The sequence below is a fragment of the Astatotilapia calliptera genome, chromosome 6, assembly GCF_900246225.1.
Source record: "Astatotilapia calliptera chromosome 6, fAstCal1.2, whole genome shotgun sequence".
Classification (NCBI taxonomy): Eukaryota; Metazoa; Chordata; class Actinopteri; order Cichliformes; family Cichlidae; genus Astatotilapia; species Astatotilapia calliptera.
The window spans coordinates 29485234-29502062 of NC_039307.1; the positions used below are offsets into that span (position 1 = coordinate 29485234).

At 43.1% G+C, this 16829-nt stretch overlaps 2 protein-coding genes across 3 annotated transcripts in view; both read left to right on the forward strand.

Annotated features, from left to right (window-relative positions):
- Positions 1-6054, forward strand: part of LOC113024443 (protein sidekick-1) — a 311016-nt gene extending 304962 nt beyond the window's left edge. For both annotated transcript variants that reach the window (XM_026171545.1, XM_026171546.1), the window contains 4 exons: positions 239-376; positions 1816-1936; positions 2019-2148; positions 4251-6054. In XM_026171545.1, coding sequence (XP_026027330.1) covers positions 239-376; positions 1816-1936; positions 2019-2148; positions 4251-4556 — 695 coding nt within the window. In that variant the 3' untranslated portion in view covers positions 4557-6054. The remainder of the gene's footprint in view (positions 1-238; positions 377-1815; positions 1937-2018; positions 2149-4250) is intronic.
- Positions 6055-8194: 2140 nt separating this feature from the next.
- Positions 8195-16812, forward strand: LOC113024445 (zinc finger protein 585A-like). Its single transcript, XM_026171547.1, has 2 exons — positions 8195-8499; positions 12150-16812. The coding sequence occupies exon 2, from the start codon at positions 12270-12272 to the stop codon at positions 15318-15320; it is 3051 nt and encodes a 1016-aa protein (XP_026027332.1). The 5' UTR covers positions 8195-8499; positions 12150-12269; the 3' UTR covers positions 15321-16812.
- Positions 16813-16829: the final 17 nt, after the last annotated feature.

A 16829-nucleotide genomic window follows, 5' to 3' on the forward strand; every position in this document is an offset into this window, starting at 1 on the left:
CAGTGTGCTGGAGGGTAACTGCGATTGTAATGTGGTTTTGCTGCCACCTAAAGGCAGAGTCACACAACTACACCTATGTATTCAAATGATTGGACAGGCGTCACATAATTCACAATTTTTCAATGCATTAAATCATTTATGAAAAGTCTTCTGTACAGAGTAAAGTATTATTTATAAAGTGAGGGATACTGCTAGATGGACTAAAGCATGTCCCTGATATCTGTCCCTCCGCCTGCAGCGATGTCGGATCGGCCCTTCTACGAGGAGTGGTGGTTCTTGCTGGTCATGGCATTGGTGGGACTCATCCTCATCCTGGTCCTGGTCTTCACGCTGCTGCTGCATGGACACAGCAGCAAGTACAAGGCATGCGGGACAGGTGCGTGGCTCTGATGCTTTCGTGGTGTCCGAGCAGCGGGATGCATTAAGCTGTGTAGCAACAAGGAGACTTGTTTGTTTAGCTTCGTTATAAAAAGGATCCAGTTTTTTCTGCCTTCAGTCACACTCAGATTGTTCCTCTCAGCCTCTGCAGGCTTCTCACATGGATCGTCCACAGATTCATTAAATTATCTTCCAGTTATTGTTGCAGGTGCATGCTTCTGCACATTTATTCTGATTTTAGATCTTCTTGCAATATTGTTTCCTTTCCAAGATGATTTAGGATAAGAGGCACCCTGGAGCACCTCAGTGAAAAAAGCCCTCTAATAGCAGTGATTTCTTGTCATTTAGGGACATAGCTTTAGGTCAATACAGAAAATAAGCAGACTTTTGTTTTAATTGCACAAATGCCTGCTTATTTCACAGCTTGTGACATAAAACTAAACTAAACAGACTGTGGAATGACACTGAGCAGGAAAGATCATGTCTCCTGTGACTTTCAGCACAATAGACACAATAACCTGCATAAGTTGAGTCTTGGTTTTTGTTATTTTTAATATTTATGTTTTTATGCAATATATTTCACAAGTGGAAAATTGAACGTGTTCTCGACGCAGGTATTTTGAAAGCCCAGTATTCTAACTCGCACTGTTAGATATTCAAATGTGGACTGCTCTGTTATATTTCAGCTTCCACAGGTCAGTGAGAGAGATCAGCAGCTCTCGAGCCGGAGGGTTGGAGTTTTAGTCATGGATGATTACTAACGTGCTGAAGAACAAGCTCCCTCCCCACAGTAACAAAGCAGTCTTAGTTTACCCAGTTACTCTGTTGAAGCATGTAGAGGCTTCGCTTCCTGTTTTCCTCCCCGTGGGCCTTTGTGTCGCAGTCACTTGGTGTGTGTGTGTGTGTGTCCAGGTTACATCAGGACAGCTGTTAGCCAGAGTTGCCACAGAAACCCTGGCACAACCTCTGGGCAGCAGATCAAACAGGGTGAGGGAGGTGGTGTAGGAGGGGAGGGAGAGCTGCGCGTATGACCCCGTAATCAGAGTGAATACAAAGCTGGAGTCACGCGGCAGCAGACTGCATTTCTGATTTCTATTTATTTATTTTTTTGTGCAGCAGCTCGGTGTGTTCCACTAATATTTCCCTCAATTTAAAACATGATATTGTCTCCTTTTATTGCTTCATTTTTATGCTTATTGGTGGGTAAATGATTAAAGTTTCCTGTGCTGTTATTGCCTGTCTGCCAAATTCACATCCCACTTTGATTTGCTTCTTATTTGGAGGCTTGAGAGGTAGCTGGATACATAACAAATAAACAGGAGATTGTAAATAAACCCGGTGCAAGAAGAAATCCCAATATGTGGTGCTGAACCACTTTGAATTTTTAATATTCATCTGAACCAATTCCATCTATTTTGTTTTGTTTTTCGTCTTTAGGGAAGCACGTGTCCACCGCAGAGGAGTCTGTAACGCTGGACAATGGAGGTTTCACAGCTCTGGAGCTTAACAGCAGGACGCTCAACACCAAGAACTCCTTCCTGAAAAAGAACGGGACCAGGTGAGCACTCACCTCTGTCACACGGACGCAATCCAGGATTTGATCAAAACATGACAGATTTCATTTCTTTGTGTATGTCCAGGTCTCCTCCAAGGCCCAGTCCAGGTGGACTTCACTACTCTGATGAAGATATCTGCAACAACTACAATGGAGCTGTGCTCACTGAGAGCACCACACTCACGGAGAAACCCACTGAGGTCTCTGAGTCAGAGGTATGTCTTTCTACCTGTCTGCCTCTCCTCCTCTTAGTTACACAGTTTAAACAGAGCGTTCCATTGGCTCATTTTCTTCATATATGTTTGCTGTTTGTTAATCGCTTTGACGTCTTGATTTTTCCATATCATGACTTTATATTGTACAAAAGTTTTGACAGACTGCATAGAGGGCTGTTAAAAACTACGTTTATCCTCACTGCTTCCATCAAAACTAAATGCATAATCAATTTGACCTGATTAACTGTAAGTGTGAGCACCTCTGTAAAACCAGGTGTTTGCAGTTTGCTGGTCTAGAGCATTCAGGTGTTCACTTCCCAGGAGTGGACATGCCAGGAAATTTGCCCAAGCTCAGATTATGCAATGCTCAGAGAAACTGCAAAAAATCCATGAGCTACATGTTAAATGGTCATGACAGTACAATTAGAAAAAATACTGAACGAGTGTGCTTTGTTTGGAGGGGTTACCACAAGGATGTCTCCAAAACAAACATGGCAGCGTGGTTTAGGTTTGAAAAGTTGCATCTGAGCAAAGAAACAAGACTTCTGGAACAATGTCCTCTGGACAGACGACACTACAGTGGATATGTTTGGCCATGATGCACTGCACCATGTTTGGTGGAGACCAAACGGAGCACATTAGTACAAACAACTCATACCAACTGTCAAGCACGGTAGCAGAGAGGTGATCCTTTGGGCTTTCTTCAGCCACAGGACCTGGGCACCTTGCTTGAGTCCACCATGAACTCCTCTCGATACTAAATAATTCTGGAGTCAAATGTGAGGCCATCTGTCTGAAAGCTAAAGCTTGGTCATGTAACGGGACAGTGATCCCAAACACAGCAGCAAATCTACAGAATGACTGAACAAGAAAATGATCAAGGAGTTGCAATGCTCCAGTCAAAGTCTTGATATCAACCTGATTGAAATGCTGTGGTGGGACCTAAATAGAGCTTTGCATAAATGAATTCCTGCAATGTTGTAAAGAAGAGTAGGCCAAAAGTCCTCCACAACGATGCCAGAGATGATAAAGTCAGGAAAAACACCTTTAGTAGTAGTAATTGAAGTTATTGCTCCTCAGGTGTTTCTACAAGCTTCTACATCCTTAGTTTTCCAGGATAGCACTGAGTCTTTTTCATAAGTCTGTAGGTCTACATTATACAACATCTTCTGCATGTCTGCAATGCCTCCTGTGTTGTTCTGTTAAAGGACAGAGGGCATCATTTTGTGTACAGACTATAAACTGTCTGGTTCAAGCCTGAACTGAACTACACTAATTTCCTGTTTCATCTTTGCTTTCGTCAGTGTGTGTGTAGTCTGTTTACATTTACATCTGTGAACATTAGCTTGTTTAAGAAAATTCATTTCCTCCCTGCCACTCCTTATCAGCTCCATCCCTGTAATGGTTTGTAAAAATCTACACGGTTAAAAGAAGGGCAGCTCTTCTGTGTGTCTGATTGAGGAAGTGTTACACACTATGCTAATGTTTTTACCCCTCGTGAATGCGATAACTCGAGAACAAGGCAAGGCGTAGGAGGCTAAGGTGTAGCACTGGCGGTTGCCAGTTAAAATAAGAAGAAAGAATGATAGTGAGAATCAGTGAGCTCTCCAGACTTCTGCCTCCAAAGCAGATTGATCAGGCTGAATTAGCCAAAGGGCTCGGTAACGTGCCATCCAAGAAGAAGAGCCTGTGCTCTCAGCGTCCTCGGTTCAAGTCCAGCCTTTTCTGTTGAGTCCTAAGTGTCGGCTATCAAATTACAAAACACTGGCATCTATTAGAGCCCATCTCAACAAGGAAGTGCAGCAATTTTACACATCAAAACATTAATAGGTCTTTAGAGGTACAAAAAAAAACTTTAGGGGGAAAACAACCTGCTGCTCATCACGTCTGCTTGAGGCCAGGGCTTGAAAGGGAAATGAAATGCTACTAGCGTCCCACTCCAGAATCTCAGAGTTGCATTGTGGGTAATTCCAATGACAGGTTATGACAAGAGAAAAAAACAGTATTCCTCTGGTTCTGCATCATTTAACTGAAAGGCTGTGTGTCTGTCTGTGTCTCCTTAAAAAACTTCCACCTCTAACTTTGTTTGGGTTTGTATCCAGCTGACAGACAGCGACTACGAGGACGAGCAGCCGAAGCACTCCTTCGTTAACCACTACATGAGCGACCCCACCTACTACAACTCCTGGAAGCGGCAGCCCAAGGGGCTTAAAGGCATCGGCACGTCTTTTGGCTATGAGGAGTGCGCTACCGCAGATACAGAACCCTACTACCAGACCGTGGTCACCCAGCACAGCACAGGGGGCGCGTACACACCCACGGGGCAGCCGGCGCACACGCACGTTAATCCCAACACCAACCCGCCAGGGTCACGCACGCCTGTGACGGGATTCTCCTCATTCGTTTGACTCTAGAGACAAAATCCGCACAAGATACTATTCACACATGTACACATGTATTGAAGGAAAGGAGAGCGCTGGCGTGCGTTTGGACTAAAGGAGACAGAAGACGAGGTGAGGAGACGTGGGACGGACTGGTGTTGAATCACCCCTTCATGCCCCGAAGGACTAAACTTAAACTTCTCACTCGCCTTCTCCCCCCGTTCACGCAGGCCCCAAGTTGACGGGGGTGTGTGTGTGTGTGTGTGTGCAGCTCTTTTACGCCTCTGTGTCACTGTGCTCACAAACACACATTCACCACCTGATATTCCTGCCTATTCCAGAGACGCTCCGCCGAGAGTGATGACTAGATTAGTCACTATGTGTTATTGTCAAAGAGAGAATTCAACCTCAAGCTGATGGATCCTGGGATTTCAGCACAAAGATTATCCTCTGTTTTCTGTATTTTACACATAAGTGCACAAGAACGCACACACTCACACTCTCTCTCTGATGCACCATTTCAGTATCTCCCACTGGGAGAGAGAAGCTTCAAGGTTGAGGAGAGTTGTTAAGAGACGGCACAGAACGGAGCAGCTTTTGTTCACAGGCTGGTTCACGTACACAAACTCGGAGCTGTCAGCTTTAAAAGAACACCACAGAAGAAGAAAACAATCGATAATCACAGTTGTTTTTTTGTTTTTTAACTTGAAAAGGATGGAGAGTGAGCGTGGCAGGGCTTCTTTGGCATTCAGCATCCATAATAAGGGTGCTGAGTGCTTTCTGAGAACAGTGTGGACTAAATGGAAACCATGTTTTTTTTTACCGTCTACTGCCTGTTATCAGTGCTCCCAAGCCATAATACTTGCACTGAGTTGACCCCTTCCCTGCTTTCTCCACCCTCCACACACACACTTCATATCTGTTCTGTTCGAGGTTACATTTTTAAATAAAATGAATTTCACTGTGAGACGTGTGCGTACGAGCATGCGTGTGAGTTGCTAATTTCAGAAGCTTGTTCATCCGTCCGTGTAGTTCACTGCTGAGCAAAGTGTGCCACTGTGCGTATGTTTGTATATTTTGTGAGATGGATTTTGTACAGGGAGACTCTACTTTCTACTGCGTGTGCTCTTGTATGTAGTCTGGCCATGTTTGTGCGAGTCAAAGTAAACGGCACTGGAGAACATTCACGTACACTTACTGACAAGAGAGAGGAGAAGACGTTTACTAGTGTAAGACACAGTGACTGACAGAGTGGAACAAGTGCCCGGGATGTTTAAGAGGTTTCTCCTCCTTCAGACTGAGTATGGTTGAACTTCATGAAGCCCCACCATCACCTCAAGGAGCAGCAATCCAGACCACACATGTACTTTGTACTTTTCTTCAAGTGCAAATAAAATTTCTCTGTAAGGTTTTTGCTCATCATGTATACTTTAAAGGTTCCTCACCCGCCCCGCCGGCCAACAGCCTCGCCTCACCCTGTCACGCCTGAGCCCCATACAGTGTGTGAATAAATGGTCATTGTTTACCCGTGTGTCTGTGTGGTCCGTTGTGTTGCAACAGTGTCTCCTTGCATCATTGTCTTCATTGCGTAAACCGATTTAAGGCGGTGCTTTCACATGTAGCATGTTCAGAGGAATGAATAATGCTTTGCTTGTGGGGATTTTATTAAAAAGAAGGAAAGGGGGGTGCCAAAGCTTTTTTTCTTTCTTTCTTTTTTATTTAAAGATTTATTCAGTGTTGTGAAGTGCCTTTTTGCAAAGTGCATTCATTATAGTCGTGCTGCGCTCTTTTCAAATCTGCAGTATAAGGTGGTTAAAGCCACGCATTAAAAACCTTAAGGTAGAAGTCCAAAAAGGTAATTTTAATATATCAAAATACATGTTCTTCAGAAAATTGTCTTGTTTTTGAAAAAAAACAAGTACAACCCTTGGAAATTGTTCAGTTACATTGAAAAAGCCAACAATCAGTGGTAGAAAAAGTAGTCAGTTCCCCGCATTTATCACACCATTAAAGCCTTGAAATTACAGTCGGAGGCTCAGATTACCGTAGATGTCAGCGCTGAGACGCTGCTTTCAGGATCTGCTGTGTAAACCTGGACGTCAGGAAAAGCCTTTGCTGCAGAGAAAGAATTGTGTGAATGTAGTGTAAATAAATGTAATTTATTTACACTTTACAATGTAAATAAAACCTTAACGATTTGTGCATGTCAGAAACTTTAATTTTATTCCCAACCGCACTTAGCAAACATATCATATATTTAAACTAAAAAACAAAAAACAGTCTGGTTTTGGGGGGACCACAGCAGTAAGAAGACATTTAGGGCAAGCCAAAGCAGCAGAAAGTCATATCCACTGTGAGTAAGGGTGGTGGAAATGCTCCGGTTACTTCACTCCCTCGGGGACTGTGCAGCTTGCAGTAACTGATCTAACCTTAAATTCTGCAACACGCTGAGTGTTTGAAGATATGTTAGTCTTCTCTGAAAGCTGAAAATGTACTGCACATGGACCTTTCAACGGGATAACGATCTTAAAAGTACAGCAGCTTTAAAAGTTGTTTGATCATTACCAAGACACTGACAAGTTTAGTATGCTTTTATGAGAAATCCTGAAAACTCTTCATCTACAAGGAAAAGTTATGTGGTCAAATGCAATCGGAGTGGGTGAAACATAAGTATAAAATGGAAATCCTCACATACCTGGTGTTTTTTTTTTTTTTTGTCCTGTTTCTCATCATCCCCAATCGGATAGGGTAAAGCAGGGAGTTTTTCCTTCCCACAGTTGCCAAGTGCTTGCTCAAAGGCGGTCATCTGATTGTTAGTTTTCTCTATATTATCATAGGATCTCTATCTTACATTATAAAGCGCCTTGAAGAACTGCTGTTGTGATTATACACATAATATATAAATTAAGTTTAATTTAATTTAATAACAGCTGCAACACAGTGAATCTGCAATTTTTGGTTTATTTGCAAATTAAAAGTCGGTTCAACCAATAAAAGGCTTTGGCATGCATTTGTTTCTGATGCCTCTGTCTCTTCCCAAATGCAGAAGTATACTTAAAATATTGTTCAACCTTCAGCAGTAACACTGTTTGGATCCTGTGTCCCCAAAGTGTGCGTGCAGCAATAATGAGACGAAGAAAAACACACACAAAGCACAGAAATCCCTCAAACAGGAGAGAAACAGTTTGAGTAAGAGTGCGGCACACTGTAAACTTTTTTTAAAGTCTCATTAAAAGTCTGTAACACTGGTTTGAGCAGCTCACGGTGCATTTATTCCCCACAGGTACTTCACAACACACCACCACCGATGTTTTTGTTTCAATCCCAGACAGCAGGTGAATACTTTAATAAATAACGTTAATTAGTTAAAGCATTCGTTAACACTGATGGAAATCTTCAGACCGTAAAGAATCAGAAGAAATGAGGTGAAACGAGATTTCATTAAACTTGCTTCCCTGTTTACCTTCTGCCTTATTCAAATCCATTGATGCATCCGGAAAATGTGCAACACCTTACAGAGACACTGAGACACGTTATTGTTTTAATGGGATACACTTTAAGTGGTCAACAAATTGTTAATCGTTAATGAAGTATTGAATATAAACATACCTCTTTGGTCTTAGTAGAAGAAAGCAGCTGTTTCTGCTAAAGTTAAGGCTAAGGGTCGCGGATTATACGCCCCTCCAGCCAGCTGAGGGCGCTGTGGGGCGCTGACACAGACCCCCGTGAGAGGGGAGGCAGTGTCCGGAAGAAGCTCTGCTAACATGGCGGTTATGTTTTTCACTCCATGCTTTGGTTGTGAGCATAGCGTTTAGATGTAATGAGTGTTTTAAAGTGCGCGGCTGCAGAGAGGAGCATGCTGCCGGGATGCTGACGGCTGCGGCTCGGAGCTGAGTCTGCGGTCCCTCCCCCCGCCGTCTCTTCGTCCGTCCGTCTGTCCGTGCCGTGACTTGTGACCCAGTTTGGTTTGGTGAGTTTTCGCGTCCTCCATTCCTTCATGCTTCCTTCAGTGCTTCCTCTTTTCTCTGTGGCTATAAAATCTTCTCTTCCCTTTGACGCTGTGGAAGAGGGACGTTAAAAACCGTTAGCGCGTGCACCGTGTTGCTGGTCGCAGGGCCGCGCCGCAGTCACTCACTTTGAGGGGGCCAGAGTCACCATCATACTGGTATAACCTACTGCGATTATTTCTTTGAGGGAGGTGATCAGTTTGATTCTGATGTGCGTGGAAAAGACAAAATGTCCAGCTTATTTTTATAATTAAGCACTTGAAGTTTTTCCACTGAAGGAGGCAGAAAAGTTGGCTTAAAGAGAGGGTGGCCATAATGGACAAGGAGCTGAAACAGTAATTTTTTGGAAGACGGCAACTTGTCTTTAAACACTCACTAACCACCAAGCAGCATTAATTTCTTTGACCAGTAATTCTGGCTGTTCGATCGGTCCAGCATGTACAGTGCCTCTCACTGTATGGTAGCTGGGATACCTCCAGTCCCCCACGACCCTAACCACTGTGAGGATTCATAGATGGGCTTTCATCAACTAATACACCAAGATAAAAATATTCCAGAGATCCAATCAGAACCAATTAAGTTTTGTAGAAAGGCGGGAGGAGTTTGGAAGGCATCCAGTCAGAAGTAGTGTCCTTGTGCAGCAAGGTTAGACGTACACGTTTAACCTCGCTGCCCGGTTTCTCATGAACACATGACAAAACGTCAGCACTTGAGAGGACCAGGAGACCAGAATGAAACATTTCACATTTGATATCAGGGAAAATAAGACATTTTGTAAACCATGTGGAGCAACTCTCACCACAGACTTTTACAATAAACAATAAACTTTAGATTTATTCTACTAAAGCTGAAAGAATTCAGATCCCTAAATTATGAATAAGACTCAAAGAAGATTTTAGTCAAAAGATTATGACTAAAACTAAATCAAAATTGGCTGTCACAATTAACGATGGTACCAAGCAGTAATTAAACGATACAGGGTTTGTCAGACTGTATGAGGAGTGATTGTCTGCAGAGGACACCTTGTGCCCTACTACTAAAACTAACATGTTTCAAAAGATGTCACTTTGGAACAAGAAGTCATTTGCTCGTCAGCAGCTGGTAATTGTTTACAGACAGGTTGACATGTTCCAAAGTACAGGCAACCAAATCAATCACAAGGCAGTTTTTAGTGCAGCACCATATTTCTATTTTTGACCAATTTCACATGTCCACTATTCATTTGCCAGCTGACCATTCTCCAGGTCTGTGCAATTCAGGTAAACAGGCAACTTCACTGCAACTGCAATCGACATCTAGCAGCCTCTCACCACGGCTTACCATAAAAATATGGCCCGTTTGAATCCCTGATGAAGCTGTTTTGTGCAAATTGGACAGTGGCAGGTATCGCAGCGCTGGTTATAATCTCTCTGTGTTAACACAGCCTTTCTACTTTAGGATCTGCATGTGCTCAAATAAAAAGGGGAGTTTCACAGAAACTCAATCAGCTAAGCACTGCCTAGTCCACTCAGAAAACATAGAAGCCACTTTTACTTTTTGCAAGGTGGAAGTGAGAGTAATATAACCTAGTTTAAAGGTAGTTACAGTATTTGAGGAAGTGTTCCAGCAGTGTTAAAAAAAAATAGTAGAAGCAAACATAAAAACATTGATTTTTTTGTAAATTTGCCAGACAATGCAATGTGAAGTTTGCATTACAGCTGGGCTTCATCCTGTGGTGTTAGTAAGGTGAAGCTTAACAAGCTGCACATTAGGGCTGGGCCATATTATACCGTTCACAGTAATACCGGTATAATGTTAGGCAACAATAGGAAAATGAATTATCGCGATAGAATATGAGTAAAACGCGCATGCGCAGTGCCTTTGTTTTCATACGCACATGGCCGATTGTTGAGTGAAACAGATGAACCAGAATTGGTTTGTAAAAATGGTGCAACTTCAGTGATGTGGAACTGGTTTGGTGTTTGTCCGTCAGATACACCACAAAGCACATTTTTTTGCAGAACATGCAAGCGGCCGTCGTTATTGTCATATTTGTCGGACTAAGATGCTCTTAAATCTGGGAGTAATCTGGGTCCTAAACTCCGTATGCTTCAGGTCAAACAACACTGCAGCATCACTGAGAGTTAAAAACTGTCTAAATTCTTTCATCTTTAATAAAACGATCAGCATTGCTGCTTTACCAGGTGAAACTATGATGTTTAACTTCCAGGCATCCATGAAAACAAAATGTATTACATTTAACGGAGTTAGAAGTTAGCAGGAAGCTAGCGGAAGTTAGCTCGCTAGTTTCGCTAGTTACCTAAGCATGATATAGCATGTTCTGACTGAGAGATTTCTGAAAAAAATCAAACGTACAGCTCTGCTATCACTTCCAACATAAATGAAGACAGGAAACTAAACAGCAGTGACGTTTGTAGGGTTACTGAAGTTGGGCTAGCTGGTATATAATGATGTGCTACCTGATCGCTAGCGACACAGCTATGTTAGCATAACATAAACAGTGAAGCTGGAGGACGAACGCTAACACTTTTCCACTTATAAAAGTTAACGTTAAAGTTCCTGATAGTTAGAGACAAATGCAATCGCATGGCAGGATGCTGTAAACGGACCAAACTTCAGTCAGGAGAACAACTGAGATAATCCATCCACAATACAAGGTTGCACCTTATGGTCCGAAAAATACGTACTGCACACTGCAGTTTAATGTTGCAAAGCACCCCTTTTTAACTTCAGTAGATATTATACATGGTTATCCTCAGGATATGTCAGCCCATTTCTACTGGAAATGCCTTTTGGTTAAACTTTCAGCAAGGAATTTGCATTTGCACTGTTACATTTTTATAAAGCTTTAATGTACATAAAAACCAGCTTCTTGTTTAAGTGAAAATAAATGGAAGGTTGTCTTTTTGCGCTAGTAATGTTGTGGAGTTGTATTTTGTCTCGCATCAATTATATCATCGGTTATATCGTTATCGCAAATTTTCTAATATATGTCGTGATAAATATTTTTGGCCATATCGCCCTGCTCTACTGCACATATAAAACATGTAAAGCAAATACAAATAAGATCAATGAAAATGTGGCATTTTCAGCTGATTTGAAACTGAAATTCTGAACAGCCAGTTCAACCAGTTTGAGAAATGCAAAATTCAGCATGGTGATCTAGCCAAGTAAAATGAGAGCCGTCTGCATAACACAGAAAACTCTGACTACAGGCTCAACATACCTTGCTAACACATTCATCCCACCAACCAATAATGCAACTTAATTCAGTCACAGAGAACCATCCAACTATTATTCTCAAGAATCGCTGCCACTCCTACGTTATTGGTCAGAGTGTAGTGAAACTTGCACACAGTGATGATCTAATTAGTCTTCGCCCAAATCATGCTTAAGGTTAAGGTCAGAGTTACAACAAGTAAAGCTATTTTCCTTTATTAACATAAATGAACTCAAAATGAATAATAACCTCAATGAATGTGTGAGTTATTATTAGACTGTGGTATTAAGCTGCTGTAATTATAGTGAGGCGTGTATTTTAGTGAAATAATCTGCATGTGGAGAAACTACGCCTGAAGCTAATTTGTGTTTGTATATTTTACTGTTTTCCTAGATGAGCTCGGATGGCAGGAACACAGAGTTCACAGAGTGACGTCTTAGAGTGAGTGAAGTCTTACTGGACTGGGAGAAGGAAAAAATTAGCCCCTGTGAGCAAACTTCATAAAACCTAACAATGAGTGAAGTATCTGTGAAGGTAGATGAGGATGTGATAAAACAGGACCCTGCTTTGGAGCCCCTTGCAGAGCCACTGCTGATAATCCTGTCCCCGCCTCCACCTTTCTTGCCTGTCCACGGTGAGCCAGCCTTGCTTTGGTCTAAATGGCTCAAAGCGTTCGAACACTATGTCGAAGCACTCAGTGAAAAAGAGCTGGTCGACTCCAGTAAGTGTCTGCTCTTACAGAACTGCCTTGGCCCGGAGGGGCAGCGTATCTTCACAACACTGATCCAAAATGACACCACCTACGCAGCAGCCATATCAACACTGACAGCTTACTTCAGCTCTGATCACACCACTCAGATGCACCGCCTTAAATTCCACCAAAGGGCTCAGATGCCTGGAGAGACTGTAGATCAGTTTGTGTCTGCTTTAGAAGAGCTGCTCAGGCCTTGCAGTTATGGACACTTGAAGGATGAACTCCTCTTGAATCAGCTGATTGAGAAAACAAGCTACCCACAGCTCAGAGAGAGGCTTCTGAATGGGAGAGAAAGTCTGACTTTGACCACAGCGTTAGTTATTGGTAAAGAAGTGGAAACCTTGCTAAATGGATCTCAGCTGTTTGATATTCATGAAGTCAGCGTGGACATTGGAGATGACTTAGAACCACCGGTTCAAAGAAAAGCTAAAAGAGGAAGGCCTCGCCGTGGGGAAAAAAGGTCAAAAACAAACACGCGCTTGACTAAAACTCAGTCACTCAAACCCAAAGGTAACTGCTACAGCAATGATAAGCTCTGTAATAATGACAATGATGCAGAGTCTCAGACTACTAGTGAGACCAATCTGACTTGCGATAATGAAAATGGAGCCTCATCTTCATCTTTACACAAGCTGAACAAGCACAGGTACAACAAAACTAGTGATGGTTTTGAGGATGACGACAACACCAATGATGAGGACTTTGATCCATTTTCAACTAAACCAAAAGGTCCCTACTGTCCCATCTGCCCCGATCGCCGCTTCAGAGACGCTCACAAGCTTGCCAGACACATGAGGACTCACACAAAGGAGAAACCGTTCAACTGCCCTGTCTGCTCTATGAGCTTCAGCCAGTCGTACCACATGACCCGACACCTGAGGAACCAGCACGGTGCAGGACAGCATGTCTGCACTGCCTGTGGGATAACTTTAGAGAGCTTTGCAGAGTTGAAAAGTCACAAGAGGAAGCACAAGTCAGATGTTCTGTCATATCCAGAATGTCGTGAAAAATTATCCAACAGCGACGTGTTTTCTAGTCATGTCGAGTCAGACAGCAAAAGTTTCTCTACCCACACAGAGGGACAAAGTTCTCAGCAAATCGAGAGAGTCGAAGTGAAGATTGAAGAAATAACAAGTGACGATCCAGCTTTCGGTAACAGGGATTTTCAGGATACGGGATCCAAAGCGAATGTTTTGATGGAAGAAGGAAATTCCGATGAAGCACCATCTCAAGATGAAGGGAGACCGAAAGAAAACCCCACCGCCACTGCGAAAACAAAAGGCCATTTCTGTCCCATCTGCATAAACAGACGCTTTAGAGGGCCAAACAAACTCATGAGACACATGAGGACACACACAAAGGAGAAACCCTTCAGCTGTCCTGTCTGCGCCATGACTTTTAGCCAGTCCTACCACATGACCCGACATGTGAGGAACCAGCACAATCTGGGCAAATACATCTGCTCTAAATGTGGCAAAAGTTTCAGTAGCTGGCTCGATATGAGAGCGCACAAGAAAACCCACGCAGTCGAAGGCCTGACATGTCTCGCATGCGATAAACAGTTCAAGGAGAAGGCTGCGCTTGCGAGTCACCTTAAATTACACAAGAAGGTCGCGTCGGGTCCTCGAAGCCTCGTCTGTGGCGACTGCGGCAAAGAATTCCGCCGAATGTATCACTTGAAACGGCACATAGTGACTCATAGGAAAGCATCGAATGGGGAGTGTTTCACGTGCCCTGATTGTCAGACAGACTTTGCCTTTGTGGAAGACCTCAACAAACACCTGGAGGTACATGTGAAAGAAAACAAGGGGACCTGCCCAAAGTGTGATGAAACCTTTGGTAGTCTTGAAGAACTGGAGGTACACATGGCGGTGCATCAGAAGTCTTATTCCTGCAGCACGTGTGGAAAGAAGTTTAAAGTTGAGTATGCTCTGAAGAAGCACGAGCAAAGTCATGAAAGCGAACAGTATTACTGTGCACTGTGCCGCAAACACTTCCTCAAGCTTTCCCACTATAAGAGGCACTTAATGGTCCATAACAGGCGCGAATCTAAATGTCCACACTGCGACACCGTCTTTCTGCAGTTAACCGCTTTGAAGTATCACCTGCGGACTCATACTGAAGAAAGACCGTACCAGTGCACCTGTTGTATTGAAACCTTTGAGGAGAGGGAAGATCTAGAGCAGCACTGCCTCAAACACAGGAAATTCAAGAAGGAGAGGCCCTACTCCTGCACTCGGTGCGATTTTGCTTTCTCCACCCTGATGGAGCTGACGGAACACATGAGTTCACACGAGGGAGAGCAGCCGCAGACCTGCTCCGTCTGCGGGAGGACGTTCCTGAACAAGAATAAGCTGGAGAAACACCTGACGATCCACACAGGGGAGAGACCTCATCTCTGCTCCATCTGTGGGAACGGCTTCCCATCCGCAGCGAGCCTCAAGCTACATGTGCACATCCACACAGGAGAAAAACCTTACCAGTGTTCCCAGTGCAGTAAGAGTTTCAGGTCGTCCAGCGGGTTGCGCCTACACAGCAGACAGCACATGGAGGTTCGGCCCAGTTACGAGTGTCCCCAGTGCGGTAGAACTTATGGCCGCATGACAGAGCTGAAGATGCACCAGCGCTACCACACGGGAGATAAACCGTATGCGTGCACCTGCTGCAGCAAACGCTTTATTAGCAAAGACAAACTAAATGTTCACATGAGGATACACACAGGGGAGAGACCGTACTCCTGCCCCCACTGTGCACAGACTTTTACACAGACCGGGGACAGAAACAGACACATCAGTAAATTCCACCCCTAAGTGCAGTGAAAGGAAAACAACAAAGGCTTGGTGGTTACTTTGAAATGACCGTACCAGTGGTTTTGCATGTTTGTTGGAGTTTGATGCCTTACTAATATTTGAGGAAGAATACAAAACCAAAATGTATTACAAGCATAACTAAGGCAAATTTAGGCTGACATGAACATAAAAAATGAGGTAACATAATTGGTTTGGATTATGAACAACACTAACAGATCAGTTTCTGGCAGTCCCAGTAAAGACTTGTTAGTGCTTAACTGGAGGTTTTTGTGAAGCCAAACTTCACAAATGGGCAAAGTATAAATACAGCAGATATTGTGAAAGACATCATTTTTTATGAGCTTTTCAGAAGAATCAAGATTAATGCCTTTTTGGTCATATTAATGATTTATGAGCCCATGCCAGGATTTCCACTACTCACATGTCACTTTAAACACAGCCTTCCAGTATGATTTTTGTCCCCGCCTATTGCATGCAGAGATTTCTCTGAATTCTGACTCTTACTTTTAATGATCTTCTTGAGTTAGCCCACTCAACCCCTCACTTCTTTACTTCTAAGTGGCTTACAAATCATTTAATTCTGTTCATTGACATTAGACAGTGAGGGTGAAAACTGATGTTGAGTCACAGATGAAAAGCCAGTCACAGAGCTGCTGTTCATCTGTCTTAAATGCTGTGAGAGAGAATAACCTGTTTAATGTGTTTGTTTGTTTTTTCTTGTGTCTTGGAAACCTACTCAAACATGACTATCATAACCTAAAAACATAGCACTTTATAACTTTCTTATAGCACATATACTGAGCCAAAATGCGACGCCTATTGGAGACAAAAGACAAATTACAGAAAAGCAGCAAAAAAGAAGAAAACTCCCACTTCTAAAAATGCTCATTTCTTTACTACTGAAAAAACTTTGTAAATTAACGCAGAGAGCCCATTTCGCATCAGGATTTGTGTTTTCTCGTTAGATTGTTCTGAAAAGTTCATGAATGTGCTGCTTTTTGCTTCCAAACTTTGCTTAATGGGGAAAAGCATGCAGAACCACAGTACTGGTGTCACAAATGGTTTCTGTGTGTACAGTAAGATGCCTGACAGTTTGTCTCTGCTGTTTTCTGCAAGTTTCACAGCTGGACTGAAGAAGTCGTATCATTACTCTTGAAATACAAAAGCTCTGCATGACAGTTTGTTCTTTGAGGCTCACGGCTCTCCCTCGTGTGCCTGATTTATCCCCCTTGTGAAGCACTTTTGTAAAGCGCCCTGGTCTTACAGACTGTCACACTCGTGACCAGCATGTAAATCTTTGGCCTTCGACACACACATCTGCCGACACACACTGAACGCTCAGACACCAAAATGTTTCAGCGATCGCGATTCAGCATTTTTATCTGTATGTGTGGGCATATCTTACACGTCTGATTCTTTTTGCTTCTCTGAAAGTGAGCATTTTGTAACTGTGTTTGGAAAAGTGTCCTAAGAATAAAACGTATTCACTTCACCAGTACCTGTTGTGAG

Coding starts and splice junctions, on each gene's coding strand:
- LOC113024445 (XM_026171547.1), top strand. CDS start 12,270: ATGAGTGAAGTATCTGTGAAGGTAGATGAGGATGTGATAAAACAGGAC.